Source organism: Heliangelus exortis, chromosome 18 (assembly GCF_036169615.1).
Source record: "Heliangelus exortis chromosome 18, bHelExo1.hap1, whole genome shotgun sequence".
Lineage (NCBI taxonomy): Eukaryota > Metazoa > Chordata > Aves > Apodiformes > Trochilidae > Heliangelus > Heliangelus exortis.
This window is the reverse complement of record NC_092439.1, coordinates 6,263,764-6,282,982: the sequence shown is the minus strand read 5'-3', so window position 1 is coordinate 6,282,982 and position 19,219 is coordinate 6,263,764. Positions and strand designations below refer to the sequence as shown.

The following is a 19,219-nucleotide window of genomic DNA, read 5'->3' as shown; positions in this document are numbered from 1 at the left end:
ACTACTTGGAAATCCTTGAAGGTCAGGTTCATGCATTTCCTTTTCAGCTCTTGTTTCTCTTTTGCATGGGTGGATTTTCCAAAGGAAGGGAAGATCTAGCACCAAACTGTATTAACCCTTAAGTGATGAGTCTATTGATAGCACCATATTCAAGCATTACTTTATTAGGCTAAACAGTAACTGAAGAGCCTAGATAAAATATTCTCAAACCCTGGGGAAAGAATGATAAGTAAAGAACTACTGTCAATGCTGCCAGCTTGGGGAAAAAAAAAAAAAATAAAAAAAATTACAAACCCACTGGACTGCAGAACTGAACAGAAAAAGTGGATCACAAAAAGCATTTGAGAATCTGACTAGCTCCAAATTTCAGTTGCAAGAGCAAGTGCAGGGAAGAATTTTCTCCATGTGCAAATGACTTGATTGGGACTGATTTCTGGTGCAAGACTCCCTTTATAAATATATTGCTGGTTTATCCCACTTGATGTTACACCCTCCTTAAAATATCCTTCAAGGCATGGAAGAAAAACAGCAAACTATTTCCCCATGTCCTCTTCTATATACAGGTTCTCCACAGGGGGTTTGATGATGAAGAGAGGATGAAATAGCTGCCACGATCTCATCTGTCAGGAGGAAAAAGGAGAACACACCAGTGCAGGATGCTTGTGTCCCTTGAGTTCAAAATCCAAACAGGCTAAACAACTGCATAAATAATGGAGAGTTTCAAGCAATTTCAGCCTTGCTTCTTCCTCCTCTGATTTCTTCCTTCCATTCCAGGGTTAGTAACAGCCACAATTATTAGTGAGAAGAGTAAATGGATAGTTAGTCCCATATAGCTATGGTCATGGCAATGGCCTCTTCCAGACCAGATGGACCTGATGCAGAGTCAGAGATCAATTGGAGTTTCAGTCCCTGACAACTGTGAAGACTGCAACCCTTGGCTATGGACACATTTAGCCAGGTGAACATTTGCTAGCACTTGGTAAAGCTGAGTGCATCTCACCCCCAGAGCAGTTCTGCTTCTCCATCACCACCTCTCCAAGGTGTCTTGCAGCATATGTGGTCCACTCCTGAAGTCATGAGATGACTGCTTACTGAAGAAGAATGTGGCCACCCAGGCAAAGATATCAGTGCTTCAAAAGTCTGTTTGCAAGAAGTACAATACGTTGCATGGAAAGCCCGTGAGGCAAAGGCATCTCTGCTCATGTGAAAAAAAACCCAAAAAGCAAAACCACAACTGTGTGATCACTGAAAAACTGCAAAGCACAACGACAATGTATCTCAGTGTTAAATACCACTGTTATAGCATGTGTCTTTAAACAGATACCAGAGTAGCTCTTCAACAAATAGAAACAAAAAAGGAAAAGACAGTTACAGTCAATGCTTATTTTTTAAATTTTTACCTAGGGGAGTTCCCACTACTCATGAACTGAGAAAGGACAGACTGAAGAATCAGGGTCTATTATTAAAATCCTGACTTCTGAAGATGTCATCTGTTTCTAAAGATGTCATCTGTTTCTAACTTAATTCCATGATTTTAATTATGTATATGCAAGATGGAAAATAGGTGGGCACCAATATCTATTCAGAAGGAAAATTTAATTACCTAAATTAAAGCAATGTAGTTTTTTCATTAGAACCCCCAAATATACGGAAAATTACTGAACAACTTTTTGATGCCATTCTGTTATTAAAGTTGGAATTTTAATCACACCGATTATTCCTAAGAAACACATCATTACACACTTTTAATTTATTCCTACTTCACAACTTTGGGTGATTACATCTTAAGCATATCACACATCATAGCAAGTGGAAAAAGACAGTTTGATTGCTTACATAATATGACATAGACACCACAGGCTGCTTGTCACTTAAGATTTTTATAATTTTACTTTTTCTTATTAAAATATTCCACTCTCCTTGTCAACATATGGTTAATCAAGGAAAATCAAGAACCAAGGAAAAAACCATTTACTCTGAAGTATTCCAGTCTAAGGTGAGGTCTTGCACAACACTTAATGACAGGTACTGCCTGACAGGACTTGTGCTGGATAACAACCGCCAAAGTACGGCACCTTCCAGGTTGTCAACTTCCAGAAACAGGTATTTATTGACTAATTAAATGCTCCTGTCACATTCTTGTCTTATTGAAACTTAATGTGAACCAACCACAGCACAATTATAGTGCACAATATATTTTGGAGGATGTGTTAATTTCCTTTTTCCTAAGCATATCAGAAGTTATAAAGGTCTGTGGAACTTAAACACAACACAGTGCAAACTCTGTGAGAATCAGAGCACATATTTCTGTTCTCTTTGCTGCTCTAGGAGCTGCTTGGGTAAGGGTAAGACTTAACCACTCAGTTTCTATAGGAAGCTCTGTAAATTCTATGAAGCCATTTATTATTACAAGGTAGATGAGTTACTCTGTGAAAATCTAACTCACACCCAAAAGGATCCTGGGAGAAAACCTTTGCTGGAAGGATTGGACTCCATTCAAAAATACATAAAACCAAAAGAGAAGAATATTTTCACAAGTGCCATGTAGTAACTGACAGTGTGATTTTGGAATCTAAACTAGTTTTACTAAAGCAAACAGATTATTTATTTTATTTGAATTTATTACAAGATCCTGCTTCAGGAAATAATAATTTCTTTCCTGTTACTCTTATATCTTATAGCCCCAGAAACATTAGGTAGCTGCAAAAAATCTGTCACTTTTAAACAACTGCCAGGTACTACATAGAGCACAGGGTTAAAAAGAGTTCATCTTTTGACTAAATATTAGCATTAGAAATTCAGTTCTTCCCCCATCTTTCTGCTTTGCATTCCAGACTTGAACTTCCTTATACACTCTGGCAGAACTCTTGCTAAATAGTTGAGTTCAGGTAGGAAATTCCAACTTACTATTTTTTGAAAAATAAGCCATGTTAGTCAGTGTATAGTATGTATTATGTAGTATTATGCAGTACTGTCTTATTAGCAACTGGAAAGAGGAGGAGATGGAATAATTGCTGAAAAAAGAATATCCTTTTGAATAGAAGTTAAATGAATTGGACATGTAAAAAGGAAATATTTTGCTCCAGCTATGTCGCCTAAGGGAAAATGCTTTCATTTAGTATACAGGTAAAATTATTAATCAAAATAAACAGAACTTTTCACTTAGTATATGAATAAAATTGTTAATCAAGTAAACAGAACTAATTATGTAGGACTTTTTCTCCCTCTTGGTATAACAAATATCTGAAGCTTTGAAAAAGTGAGTAGTGAGTCATGAAGAGCCTAAAACAATCTTATCACATAGACAGTGAGACATTGCTAAGTAGGGCATGCACTGCCAAATGCTGGAGCTTCTAACCTGAGAAAGTTTTCACTTGTTTATCTTGGGTCATTATCTTTTCTTTTTCTCCAGCCTGTTAAGGATAGCAGAACTTACATAGAACTCAGATAACTCCAAGTAATGGACAACACATTATGAAACCAACTGTTTGAAAAAACCCCTCAATTATTGCGTAGCCAGCCAAAACCCCTCCCCAGATAATGTACTACAGGTTTCGTTCTTTTAAAGTAGTTGTTCCTTTTCTTTGGTTAAATCACCCATTCCCAAACTACACTCATACAAATCACAAGAAAATGAAGAAAAAAAAGGAACAGTAAATACACTGCTACAATTGTGTTTTCCCATTAATAACAAAAAATTACACAGTAATCTCCAACTTTCTCCTCTTTGTGTTTTTAAACTCAACGACTTACTAATCAGTGATGGCTATGACTCTTGCTCCTTTACACCTCTACCATTTTTTATATCTGTCAGTCATTTAAAAATAGATATCAAGATTAAAGTCTTAAAGATTTTAGACCTTTAATGAAAATGATAATTGATTTCAGAAGAAAGCCATTGACTAAATTCAAGATGATCTATGAGAGGAGAAGCTATACTGGGTGAAGTCAGTGCCATGCTGGTACCTCAAGGTCTATTTTGAAGTACCAGAAGGCATCTATAGGATGTGACAGGAAAGATGAAGTCTGGCAACTTGAAAAAGAACTGCCTCTTTCTCCATGAAAATCTACCTTCACAGGACATCTGAAAATAAACAATAAATCTGGAGACACTGGGCTTTTAGATAAGAAGAGGAAACTACCATGAAGAGGTAAAATGGGAAGATAAGCACCAATTATTAAAAAAGGTGAAATCAGCACCCATGGCTTTACCTAGCTCAGAACTGAAGATATTCACATTTATCTGTTGTAAATATTGAACTTATTAAGTAAACCAATTTTTTTTTGAAATATGGAACTAGTTGAGAAAATGACAGCTGTGCGTAAATGTATTGAAAGTTACTTCCTTGTGACTGCTTAGGAAAAGAGGCAAACTTTGGGAAGAAAGTTGTTCTCTTTGAAACAGCTTGTCAAAAACTTTTTCTTCCAAGCCTCTCCTCTAAGGACTACCACACGGACTGCTTAGTTGCATCTCCACCATCAAAACAGCATCTGTACATTTCCATATCTTATGCCATTAAAAAATTGATATTGAATCAAAGAAACACATTTTCTGTTAAAAGGAAAGAAGGAAGAAGGAAAGAACTTTAAGAAGGAAAAGAACTCAAAGTTTTTCTTCTTTTGCCTCCAAAAAGGCCACACTGTCACACTTGATAGTCTAAACAACAAGAAGCAAGGCAAAACCCCCAGCCTGGAGGCTGAAAATCTGCTTTAGGGAAATGAAATAGGAATAAACTATCCTTGACTCTTTTTTTACCCTCACCCACATTAGTATATTTTGTAAGAAAGCTCCCTTTATGTACCCTTTATTCCAGAGGTATTTCTTCCTCAACAGGTAATGGCTCAGTTCTTGTTCTCAAAGTCATACTCTTTGAAAATATCATTCAAAACACTGAACTCTATATACAAACAAATACACTTTAAAACCAACCCACAGCCCTTTTTGTTTAAAACTTCTACCAAATTTACATATTATGTACCACACACTGACAAACAAAATTGGAAAAGTTGTTAAGCCCTCATACAGGTGGCAACGCTTGCAAAACCCTCAGCTGTAATTAACATTGAAACTCTTCCCAATTTTGAAATAAAATGTGTTGTATTTTAATAGTTTAGACATTCTTAATGGTCCTGGGCACCCAAAAGAAGGAGCATTTTCATGGTCCTATGAACATACGTTTTATGTCAAGAAAACTGTATTTTTACACATAATATAGCCCCATAAAAAGATTACACTGAAAATAGCCCTAAGATAGAACAAATCATAAAGAAGTCAGTCTATGTGTTAAGCCTGTAGAGTGAAAGCATAAAAATAATATTCTTCTGACATTGTGAATGAATGTCACTTCCCTATTTTTGTGGGAAAATTTACATGGACATTCTGAAGGCAATTTGTGTCTCATGTACGTGGTTACCATTCTTCCACCTTTTAGTGTACTTACAGAATTTGGTAAAGACAGTTTTGGATGTGCCTTTTGCATTTCTTCAAATGGAGATCAAAATTACCTTGGAATATTACAAATCACTTTGAAAGAATGACTCTGCTCAGTTTGAAGGAAACTTTCCCACATCACCCTATTCAAAATAAGATATAGATACCACGCGGCTGTACCAAGGAAGAAAAGAAATTTGAGAAATACTTTCTATAACTATATAGTTTGGCTTTTTTGACTCATGGCCAATCCTTGTGCTCTGCAAGTAAATGGAAAACAGCCTCTGAATGTTAACCAGAGTTGGATCAGACCTTGCTACTGCTGAAAACAAGTAATTGAGAAGCAGGTGATTTGTCTTTTAAAAAAAAAAACAACTCATGAAGTGTCAACTGGAAGAACTGCAAATGATGAAAAGTTTGATACTTTCTGCATTATCTGTCAGGGTTAACATAAGAGGTTTTGCAATTAAAACATACTAGAGATTTATATCAGCTTGATTTTACTTATAATATTAATTAAGGCCTGTTTCAACCAGAAGAAAGGCTTTTACTGATGAGGCACACTTTTTATTTCCCCTGAAAAACATTAAGTATTCTCTCTAAATAACAAATACACGTTATTTTATGACTAGCTAAATCATTAATCAAGATAAGTATGGGAAAGCTAAGGGATCTCAGTTTACTTGACGGCTGATTGCCCAGCAACCATTCCCTGTAATTGTACTTAGCAGCAGAGCAGTGTTCCTGGAGACCACAGGCTTTCCTAGTGTGGGGTTTTTTTCTGCAGTGGTACAGGGGAAAACTAAATAATCCAAACAAAACATTTACATCCAGTTTTCAGGTTATGCCCCTGCTCAGCTTTATTTAATGCAGCTTCATCACAGTCACTTAGCAATGCAAGGTGAGGTCTTGCCAGAACCCAAGCCTGACTGCAAGTGGTAATTTGTACTTTAAATTTGACTTTGGGAATAAAGAAAGGAGAACTATTTGATGATCAAATGTTAAAAATAAGTTAAATAATAAGTAATTACCTTGCTGTTATTTATCAAATTGTTTTATGTGATGGTAGGAAACAGAACATTAATATATATATAAATATAATCTAACCATGTTAAAAAGACCTACACTGTTTTCCAGTAAATCTACAGAATACATTATTCCAACAGACAATGACCCAATAACTCAGGAGCTCAGCCAGGACTTAGAAGTTCCAGTTTTTCCAGTACTGTGACAGATCTTGTATGATCCCAAGCAAGACACTGGCAAAAACCTAACCAAAGAAACACAAACATCTGCTCAGCCTAACTTATCCTATTTTTTGGCAAAATGGATGCTAAAGCTAAGATCATCTAACATTTTAACTTCTGTTGTCATCCTTGAGTTCTGCTGTATGAAAGCTGTAGGTCTGGTGCCACTGAAGTAGCCTTCTAGAGTTCAATATATTTTTTAAAGTATTTATTAGTTAAACAAATGATTATGAGTTTAAATTCTATTCCTGATTAACTACATTGGAAATTATATAAATGCCATCTCATTCTAAAAAATTGGTATTTTAAAGTTTAATTAAGGCATGCAAGCTCTTTTGAGTAACTTTGGGTGAAAGGTTCAGCATTATTACAAATTACAAGGAAAACACTTCAGAGTACTGGTATTACCAGTATTACTAACATGAGATTTAGAATAATGTGGCAGCTTAAACCAATCAAACTCAGTACAAAACATCCACTACAGCTGAAGAATTTATCTGCCCCTCTGCAGGAATAACTGTGCAAAGTACTGTGACCTGTATTACACAGGAGGTCAGATTAAATAATCACAGTAGTCCCCATGCACCCTAAAATCTTGTAATATTCCAGACTGAAAAGGAGTTAAACACAAAGCTCTACTTGCTTCTTTCTTCTGAGTAGAAACTATATAAACACATTCATTAGGTTTTCAGTAGGCCTCCTTCCTAAGAAAAGAAATTACATACTTTTGAGCTCTCACGTGAACTACAGTGTTTTATGCCTTTAATTCAACAGTATTAGGGCTTACAATTCATTGAAATTCAAAATCATGGGTGCATACTGTGTTCACAAAGAAAATGTTGACCTTCCTATATAGCAAGTGCCTTTTCATTCTTCTTTTTTAAAAAAAAACCTACACAGTAATGAAGCTTAAGGAGGTAAAAAATTTGAACTTCCTATTAAAATAACAAATGTAATATAATTCACATATTTCAGCATGTTGGCTACAACTCATGAAATAAAATACTGTAGCAGAAAGAGCATATTGTTTCTACACATCCAAAATATGCAAATTAGACAAGTATTCAATATTCACTTGAAAGCGAGAAAATGTACCAGGCTACCAATGGTATTTAGGAAAGCAAACTGGTTGAACATGATTATTTGAATTTGAAAAATGGGTATGGGATTCCCCTCTCTTTGCTTCTTGCCATATATGGTGTCTGTGTAATATCCACAGGGCAAATTATTCACTACCTTTTTCAAGATGAAAAGCTGCTGATTGGCATCAGACATCAAGAGGGATTTTGGCATTAGAATAGATTTACACTTGATGACATGTCAAAGCCTTGAAACAAAAACTACAGAATTTACTCATGAATGCCGAAGGCAAGCTACTTATTCAATACTAGCTCAATGCACATCTTTCCAAGGATGGCATTCAACCACACCAAGAACAAAATACAGCAAACAAAACATGGTTATATTTAGAAATGAATGTGCTTGACTAGAGCGAACAAAATAACAGCCAGCATTACCTGTTGCCAGCTGTCAGTGAAGAATAAAGAATTGTAACATCCTTGTAATAAAGAGGGAAACAGAATCCAAGCTTATAATGAAAATACAGCAGTCAGTGGGATGAAGTAGGATCAGCAGCACTATGTGTGGGCAGGATAACTCCTACTCTGAGCCTACTGCTCCTCTAGCAGTTGTGCCCTCACTTCTCCCTTCCCACAAACACTTGAAAATGAAGAAAAACTAATTAGGGCCATAGGCACAAGGTGCAGTGCACAAAGGTGTACAAATACATGACAATGTCAAATTCTGCCATTTTTCCTTCTACCTCCATTATGGTTGTTTTAAAAATATTTTCATCATTTGCATTACAACAGAGTGGAAAATCATTACAAGTGTTGACAAGATGACAATTATTTTGGCACAGACAGTGTGGTAAGCACATCTTAGAAGAAGAGGTATCTCATTTCTGTATTGGATGTGTGGGAAAGAGCTTCAAATAGGTTTGGTATGAATAGCCTGTGAGCAATGCCAAAGTTACCTATGGCAGGAGTCACAAATATAAGGCAACATAAGAAGCAGAGAACACCCACTCACTTGGATCATGCCCACAGAAATGAAAGATGACTTCCTTTTACTAACATTAGTTTGTAACTTCTTCTATGTTCATGTCACATTGCACATACGAAGTGAAAAGGCTGTTTTTTGTGGGTAGGTTATGAAAAATTAGCAGCATTATTTGTCTTAAGAACCTGAAATTTTAAGTAACTGAAAGGAATAATTTGCATAAAAGCAGACAAGAAAAAGTTTCCATTTGGTTTTTCCTTACAACAGATTCAAAGTAGCACTGAACATATTTTTTAAAGAATCCTACAATTATATTCAAACTCCAAGTTAGAGACAAGGCAAATTAATTAAGTTTGCTATTTTAAAATAATATATAGAGCATATATATCTTGATTTTCATGAGCTGTATGCTTATGTCAAGATGAAGGGAGACCTACATGCTCCTAGAAGGAATGCCCAATTTTGCAATGGATTTTCAGATACTGTGTATTTACATGAAATAACCAGGAATGAACAGGTTAACATAGTTACTGTTTAGTTAGAGCACCTTCATTCAGTGCTGGTAATGTAAATTATGTAAAAAAAAAATAAAATTCAAGTGATAATCAGATTCTGTTAGAATGACCTAATGTTCATAAAGATCATTATTCAGCTTTTCTGATAAAAATATTGGAAAGTGGCTGTATGAAGTAGCCATCATATTTTATTGCTTTTAAGAATTTGTTTGTAAGAGTTAATTACTTGTAAATACAGCCAGCTCCTTTTGGTCTGGTCAAATGGCTGCTGTATTCCTTGAAAATTTGGTAGAATTTGCAAATGCAAATCAGTACAAGAAAAACTCCAACTTCTTCCTAGAGTCTCTTCCAAAAGTCAATGAAAGAAGTATTTTCTCTTCAAAAACCATCATACATTTCATATTAGATGCCAATCACAGAACAGCCAAGCAGCTGAGAGGCACAAAAAGTACAGATTCATGAAGAGTGTCTGTGGAATCTCTGAAGAATGGGCTGGATCAGCATTATGGCTTAGGTGTCTGTGCCTAATCTGACCAATGGCCTCATCTTTCTGAGAAAAAACTACCCTCCACAAATGGAAAAAAGCTTCATTTTCAAGAACAATAATTGACCTTAATTCTTATTCTAAAAGACATCTGCAGCAAAGTAGTAAAGTGACAACCGAAATTTAATGCTTGCGGGAAGGTGAGAAAACAATATTTAACTGATATGCTAAAAAAATACCTTTTAGCACTTCTCAGATTACTGTTGCTCAGTTCCAAAAAAGGCATCTCCTTTTTGCTGCAGTGAGATGCTCTCAGCTGGACTTCTGGACTATAATTAATGCCTTCTATATGTTAAATAAATGCTAAGAACAAAGACAGCTACAGTGCAAAATACGTAACTTAACATCTAATGCTGACTGCAATAGTCAGTACAGACAACCTCTGAGTGAAAAAAATATGGATGAACTTCACTGATATTTAGAAACTTCCTATTAAATTATTTTCATTGATTTGTAACAATATGTGGTTGGCTTAGTTCTGGGAGGATGCTGTTCTGCAGTACTATGAGGTTACTATGGTAGCAATTTATTATGGAACAGCAAAATTATTACAGATCAGTAATTCAGCATATACAGGTGAGTCATCAAAAATAGAGATGCATTAAGATTTATGTATTACAGGGTAACTCGTACACACATGAGCCATTCTGTCAGCTTTTAAAAATTGACTTTGTATTTTTGCCTGATCACGTCTATTTGTGTTAAGATACACCCCAGATCAAACCAGAAAACATTAATGTAAAAGAAATTTTATTTTGAATATATTATATAGTCTAAGCTCCTTCAGTAGATGTGTGTGTGTGTATATATACATGCTGTATTTCACATCCAGAGACACAACATGTAATTTACTATCTCCCTAGCATGCACATTCACAGAGAAGTAACTTCTCATACTGATTTATCTGAATTTGTAACATGATTGTGGAAAAGGGATTTCACCATTCTGTTTTGACTGATTTCTGAACTAGTAAAAAAAGATGTTTAACTCCTCTGCTTTTTATCCACATAAGATTATAGACAAACAGTGCTGGACTGATTAAATGGTTGGAGCAGTGGATAACAACAAAAGAACAATTCATATCAAGCAATTTAAAAAAACCTCAGGCTGCTGTGGAAATGAAAGTCTAGAAAGCTTTCTTCTGATTTCAGAGATAGCATAAACACAAACAAAAAAAAGTTTAGAAGTAGTGAATATATAGTATTTGGCCAGGAATGATTTCTGTAGATATAAGGCTGGATTTGGCTTTTGCCAAGTTTTTATTGGTTTCTTTTACATATTCATGCAAGCTTCCTAAGAAATTACTGGAAAACATGCTTAAACGGAATACCAATAATGCAACAAAGAATTAAAAATAAAAGAAATGGAGTTTATGTCTATAACACATCAATGGAAATTGCTAAAATTCAAGATTTTGTACATGCTCAAAATACTTAATATCTATGTACTTGTACTATTTATACTACTCAGTACTATCAACCTGCTGAGAAGTGCTTTTATCTTTGGTTTTTTTTTGGATTTTTGAATTATTACAACTACATTGTTAAAAAGCATGGTTCATATGAAGTTCACAAAGTAATGTTGGCATACAATCCTATATGCTTAAGTTGTCTTCAAATTAGGCTGTACAGATTTGCACACAGGTCAGCATTCAGTGAGAAAATTCCCTATTTTCAATGCCTAAAGCTGCAACTTCTTTTTTACAGTAAAAAAGCCATGCAGGCTGATGGGCTCAGTCTGGTTGATGGTAGTGGGGAATTCAGTGATATCCACATTTAGTAAAAGCTGCCTTACTCAGATAAAATTCAAAGCCACCAGCAAAATGAAAAACAAAGCTTTTGCCTATTTTACTGCTTAACACAGCAAGTTACTATACACAATTATGAACTCATCTTCCAACTTTTAAACAAAAGTAAAGCAAATGAAATTAAAGACATGTAATATGTTTCAATGTCAATTCTACTCTGCATGCGTTTTAAAGCACATTTTAAAACATACTGGGTCCTTATATCTGTAATTTAAGCAAGTTTATTCAGAAGAAGGCTCTTTGATGACATATTCAGGGCATAATAAATGCAAAAGCCATACTTAATGCTCATGTTAGGCAAAATAATATGATATTTGTCCAAAATAAATGTCTGAACCGTTGTTACCATGACTTATTCACAGCCAGCACTGCTTTCATTTGCTCTATGGAAACATCTATTCAAAATATTTGTTTCTCATTCCATCACCCCTACACTTCTAAGTAAAATGAATAACACAATTATCATTAGCATGCATTAAATTATTTTTGTCTTGCATAATACAGTATGCAAGGAAAAATGTTTGCCTCTTGTGACTTTGGAGGTATTATTTCATCATTTTGTAATGGGAATCCTGCCACAAAGGTCTTAGTAAATTAATTATTTTATTGTTTAGCTTTGAATCTTTCAAATGTCTGTGACAGGTCTAGCTAATACTGAGAGTTTAAACTTAAGTTCTTATCTATGCCTACATTTTGGCAAAAACTGGCAGGATTAATAAAAGGGACCAAAAACGTCACAGGAACCCTACACCTGACCTATAATTTCCCACTAATTATCCCACACTCTTTCTCATACTGACAATATAAGTTATTCTCTTTTATTTAATCAGACTTCTCTCTTTTGAAGGGCAGATGTTTCCCCATTAATATGGCAGAATGTCTGAATGTCTTTGTTTCCTCACCAACTGTAGAGACAAATGATGAGTACAATAAACTCTGGCAGTTTGCCTCGCAGTTACTTGGTGGAGACAACTAAAACTGTTTTGTAGAGTATTTAAATATTTCAAAATTCAGAGCAACCTCCTCAAACATATGAAACTATCTGCAGAGAGACTGACATTCAGCCCAAAGTTTAACTTGAGTGTTTTAAAAATTGACTTCAGTGACACTTCTGCTCTACACAGTTCTCTGACCAATTTAAATAGTGGTGAAGTAACACCAGGAGGCAAAACCTAATTTGATTTACATTTAGGTTTGCAATAGCTCGCTGGACTTTTGTAGTAATATATCAGGGTTTAAAATAGGCAGTGTTAAAATGTGAAGAAGCTGACCTTGGTGGTGCTGAGTCACATAAAAGATATTTATGTGTTTGGAACAGAGCCCTCAAGATGCAACATACGAAAAATTAATAAAAAAGAAGACAGGAGGAGAAAGAAAAGATTCTTTTCCTTGTCAAGGGGACCATATCAAACTTTCCTAGACAGCTACTGCTACAGAGCTACACTTTCCCAATGTTAGGAATAGTTGAAAATGCCACACGAAGAAGAAATACTCAAAGCAAACCAAAGCAGCAACAGAAGAAAATTTCTGGCAGAACTGAGCAAGATGTATCTGTGAGAGATACTACTGAGGAGTAAGAGATATGAGCCTGATATGATTCAGAATGTAACTCCCCTTCTCTGCTGACAACACATCCTTCTGAGGTATTCAGCAAGACTGTAATTATAGCTGAGATTTGATTCATCAGAAAAATTAATATATCAGCATATAAAAATATAGACTATAGGCTACCCACAAAAGGTAGATCTAGTCTAGAACTTACTGAAGGTGAAAAGTAAATTAGTTAATGGCAGGATGTAAACAAGATTACCTCCACAAACTTATTAAGCTTCCACTTTAAACAGCCCTGTTGATATGGCAGGGGATTCTTGAAGGAAACCAGAGAGCCTGGGGTTCCTTCCACAGTAGAATTACTGGAGGCTTGGACTGCTAAGAAAGCTCTAGAGATGTAATTTATGTCTATGATGAATGAGAAATTGTCTTTGGTCAGACTGATGTAGAGAATGAATTGTGAACAGGAGCAATTTTTTTTTTTTTTTTTTTTTTTTTTTTTCTAGAGAAAAACAGTAGCTAAGTGAAATTCAGAATGGATTAAAAGACAATAAAGTCATCAAATATAAATTCAAGCAAGAAGAAATACAGGACACACCACAGTGTTGCAAAAAAGGGAATATATGGTCATCACCTTATTGGGTATTTCTAAGCAAAAGCATCAGGTTAGGTGGGGAAGGAGCAACTGCTTCAATTCAGTTGGAAAAAACCCACATCTTACTTAATGAAAGATTTTATGGCAAGAACTGTTAATATATCCATGATGCTAACACCAGTGTTAACTGACTATTGTTATGAGAATATTTTCTAGCTTTTTAAAATTGTACTCAACTTTTTCTGATCCTTACGTTTAATATTTTAAGTAAATCGTGATACAGGTGTGTTGGCTGAACAGGAAACATCATATAATCTGTTACTACTACTAAAAATTTGGTCATAATTATATTTTTCTGCACATAAAGGCATTATTAGTAATATTTATACAACACAAAGATATTTAATTATGTTAGAACAAAATATATTTTGCCACTTATATTAAGATTTATGTTGTTTTACCAAAATGTTGTCACTACCTATGACCAAGTCTGGGATATGGAGAATCTTATTAGCATGAAATGCTCTGCAAAAGACACATACTAAAAATTATCATAAAGGGGGAAAAGAAGAACGATTTTGAGTAGCAACAGAAAGCATGTGTTTGTAAGAAAAAGGTGAACTTGTCCCACATAGGTATTCAGTTAAAACCAGGCTTCCAACAAAAATATCTAAGGATGTATTCATAGAGTCAACAAGATCTAGTATTATGGTTTGGTTTAATGCAACAATGAAACTAATAATTCTAAAATCAGTTGATAGACAGAGATTGTCTTAATTCTGTGGCAGAATTTAACATGTAAAATAATTAATGGGTGACTTCTAAAACTCTGTTATCTTGCAGTTTTCTACTTTAAAATGTTATTAATTTACAATGCCTTTCATGACATTAAATTTAGGTTAATATGCTTACACCGATATAGCTTAACAAGATAATTATGTCAAAGGTTATCATCAACAGTTCATAATAAAAAGTTATGCTCAAAAATAAAAGTTATTTATAGTTTAGACTGCATAATAAAGTATTAGCGACACAAAATGTTAATTAATTTCTAATTCTCTATTCTTTTATTTAGATTTCATGAAGGTTGATTGGACTTGATCCATCATTTTACAGAAAATTAATTATTTCAAATACATGCACCACTTTATGCAACCTGCCTGATTTGCATTGAGGAAAATTCAGCAGAAGTAATTGAGGCACAAGCAAATACTGGCACTGACTGAACTCAATTTTCATTCCAAATTTCTGCAAAATCCCAAGACACAACAATATCAGATGCAGGGGGAAAACAAACAAAAGCAATGTGTAAAGGGAACATGAAGAGAGAATATTACAAGAATCAGAGAACAAAGGGATTGCAAAACTATTTTAGTGCCATAGATGAACAGTGAGGGCTTCATTCAGGCAAGGTGGAATAAGATATCATATGGCATCCTGACAATTGATGTCTTCATTTAAATGTAAGAATTTACATTCTAATTAGAAAGAATTTACATCTTAATCAGAGGCAGCTGTATTATCTTGTTACTGTTTTTTTCAAAGGTAATGAACTAAAGTACTGCTGTGCTTTTTCAACCAGAAACTAATAGACAGCATACAGTGTTATTTTATAGCCTACCTGCTGTAAGCTGTTATTAATATTTTCAAAGACTAAATTCCAACAAAATCTTTTAAAATAAAAATTGTATTTGACATTGCTCGAACAGTATTATAAAGACTTATTTAACCAATATTTAACCAATACACTTTCTAACTTGTATTTTAAAGTATATGAAGTCAGCACTAATATGGCACCAATGAAGCACATTTTCAATTTAGGCTTCAAGTACTACAGTAGGATATTGGGGGGGAAAAAAGTATTTTGGAATTTTTTATTGAATGCAATGGTTCCAAAGATACTTCTCCAAGTTGTTTATACAATATATAAGGAAAAATAAATTAAATGGGACAATATCTTGTGGCTTGCATGTAAATACCCTTCTAAATGAGGCCAAATAGAAATGCTTTAGATGCGAGTTCTAAGGGATGAGTCTCATCCTACAGCTGCTTTTAGAAGTGCTTTTAGGATTATGAAATCATGGCTTAGTAGTTCAGTCTAAACATGACTTTTTTGGTTCTTGCATGATTTGAAGAGTTTTGAGGTCAATATACAACCACTGCTGCAGAATTTAAAATATAAAAGAACGCAATAGGAAGTAAATATCTTAAATAATGCACTTGTGGCAAGAATAGGGCTGTTTCCTTCTCCAACAGGCAGGTCCTTAATCTTTTCTTTTCTTTGGTTGAGGCAAGTAGAATTGGGATCAGCTGATTAATTCCTGTAACAATTCATTCAATATCTCCCACGCTTTCTACAGAACAATTTGCTCTGTCCTCCCTCCTCTCAGTGTAGCCTGAGGGCTGTGGGGTTTATTTCTGTTCAATATCACACTGTGGATCTAAGCAATCATCTGTATTACTGATAGGTTTATTTCAGTCAACTCAAACTGAAGAGAATTCTGATGAAAGCAAAGCTTTTCTGACTCCCTCGTGCTATTAAGGACACAGAGGAAAGCTGACAACAGGACAAGGTGAGAGTTTTACCATAAGGAAGCTAAGATGTCTCAACATCCTCTTCAGCACAGACAGAGGCCAGAAGTTTGGCTCCTCCAAGAGAATTATAAATCTAAAGTCTTTAAAGAGTTTGTCACCTCCACTCCTGCATGTCAGAAGGGTGGTTTCAAACTGGAGCTGATCCCTAACAACATCCATCCTAACAACTATAATGGGTTTGGTTAATTTGCAAGAGCTCAATGAACTGTACTGGAACCAACTGGAATACTGTAGGAATGAAAGTTGATGCTTACTGCTTAAATTTATCCCTGGACATATTGCTTATGATGCATAAAACTATCACAGTTATGCAGTTAATCAGATTCTTCATGGATGATCATATTGTAAAGCAGAGATTAAGGAAGGAGTAGAAAGTTGTTAACTTTACCCATTTCAGTCCTAATGATATGAACTAGAATTAAAGTTAGGAAAGATCGTGGGTTTTAAACTGGTTTATATGTAAAGAATTAGGAAAGAAAAACTTTGATCAAATATTTTTAAAAATAAACATAACCAAAGAGAAGCTTTTTAAAAATCACGATGCATGTTCATATTAAAATGCTTATTTTAATCTTTCCTCTGCTGGTTACTAATGTCAAAATATACAGCAGTAGTTAATAAGACAAGACTAGACTTAACTATTGACTTTCATAACAAAACATGAAGATAAAAATGAGGCTTGGTGTAATTTATAAGAGAGAAAATGATGTACTAAAAGCAAGACACTAAATCAATTTTAAACACCAAACACAATTTATGTCTGACTTTAAAACTCATCCTCAAAACATTCATCTAGACAAAGGCCAGAAACTGAATGAGGCATAATTTGTGAAACTGATACCTTTCATCACAACCTCTAGCTGAAAAGGTCATTAGATATATTATATCTAAGTGAGCAGCTTATCCCTGCTTCATTACTGATAATTAAGGCAAGTAATATTTTCTTGACAGTAATGTGTCCAGTAAGAGATATCGTCTAGTTTGCATAAACCAGACATTAATTACCAGAGTAGTATCAGAGATAAAAAAAATTAAGTACCTGTGTAACATAATTTCATTATTTTTTCTTCATTTCCTTAAAGAATTAGCATGCTCAGAAACATAATGAGCATATTAAGAAATCCATTTTCAAGCATTTATTAAAATCCTTATTACACATTGCACAAATATATTTTTGTACATAAACAAACAGGAATGAAAGCATCTTGAAATATACACATTATTTAGATATTCTGTCAGCTTGCTTTACTAAAGCAACATTTGATGGTGAAGCACAGTGATCATATAACAGGTTCATATTTGGATTTCACTTCAAATGTTAAGGCTTTCACATAGAAGAAATCACAAATGGCTCCAAGGCCTGTGGTCTGCAACATCTCCTGACGTAGTCTGTTTCATTCTATTTGCATAAAGGGCAGTTTTGCTGTTATACAGAGCAGCATGTGTATCAAGTGTCACAAAGTACTCCATCCTTTTCATATCTCTCAACTCCAGAATTCCTGAAAATATGAACTGTAGAGCAGACAATAAAATCTGAGAAGCAACTACAGCAGAAGCAGCTTCCCTCAGGCCTTTGAGTTCCTGTCCCCATGAACAGTTGCATTACAGAGGCTTTGAGCTGTGTTTCTCACTCAGCAGCATCCATTTAGAGAAGGGTCCAAAAGTTCCTTGTTGGACAGGAATTGGCTTAATTGTTACCACAAAGCTTGTTCCCTACCACACAAGAAGAAGTGCTATGGTGGTCTCAAAAGAAGATCCCTTGGACTAAGGAAAAAATACCCAGTGATCAAAGCTTAGGTAAGAAGGAGATGGATGGGAAGGAAGAGGAGTAAGACTGTCACAGATCTCTGATGCAACTGAAAAGGCTGACACCAAAAGAAGGCAGTTTAACCTTAAAGGCATTTACAGAAATTAATGTTTCTCTGGCTCAGCTATGCAGCATCTAAGTAGTACAGAAAGGATCTACACATCCCCTTCTGTGGCAGTGCACTTGGAGAAGGCAGGGCTCACAGAGACATTCTGAATTTTGCTGTGGATATCAGCTGTCAGCTCATACAGCTTGGATGCACTTACCCACAGCCAGAGGAGCACTTCCACTGATGCTATTTGTATTACTCTGAAACAGTATGAGCTTTAAGAAAGTTGACTGACAATGTGTTATCATCATGAATCATGATACTTTGTCAAATAAAGACCTTAAATACTGGAAAGTTAATTGAAAGATCTGTTTTGTGATAACCACCTAATGGTAAATCAGCATGAAAACTAAATTAAAGCAAAGTGGGTGAGTACCTGCAAGAAGCAATTAAGAAATGTTTCAGGAGTAACTGACACTATTCAAATTCATTAGATCAGATCCGGTCTATTTTTGTAATTTGCAATGTGCAAAATGGCCATTTCCACATGGGCATCAGAAGTCAAAATCCTTACTTGGTAATGTAAGGAGAATAATATAATAACCATGACTGTATATGCTGCTGGGGGTATATAAAGGTCACTTTTGCATTTTTAGAAGCTGATTTTACTAGAAAGCAACCTGACCAGCACTGCTATCAATGTATGAACAAATTGGTCAAATAAGTAGGTATGGCTATAACCCCTCACACCTTAAGACACTTTTGTTTGACTACTTCGTAACTTTTTAAAATCATGGTAAAGTCATGAATCTCCTTAGTAAAATTTATCTTTAACATTTTGATAAATCCCCCAAATACTCAAATATTAAAGACAGAAAAATAAACAGAAGTGGTTGCAAATCTTAATACACTATTTAACATCTCCAACGATGGAAAATGTCCTTATTCCTTCTAGTTTCTTGGGTAAAATCATTGGCAGCTGGCAGATAAAAACAACTGATGATACTTTTATTCTAA

General features: G+C 34.8%; 1 protein-coding gene across 4 annotated transcripts in view; it reads right to left on the bottom strand.

The window, feature by feature from the left end:
- The window catches only part of ELP4 (elongator acetyltransferase complex subunit 4), a 116,099-nt gene that overhangs the window by 27,500 nt on the left and 69,380 nt on the right, over positions 1-19,219 (bottom strand). Inside the window, exon 10 of one of the 4 annotated variants that reach the window (XM_071761856.1) lies at positions 17,721-17,845. The exons of the other annotated variants lie outside the window; for them this stretch is intronic. Coding sequence (XP_071617957.1) covers positions 17,831-17,845 — 15 coding nt within the window. The 3' untranslated portion in view covers positions 17,721-17,830. Of the gene's footprint in view, positions 1-17,720; positions 17,846-19,219 lie in introns of those variants that run through there. 4 annotated transcript variants of the gene reach the window in all.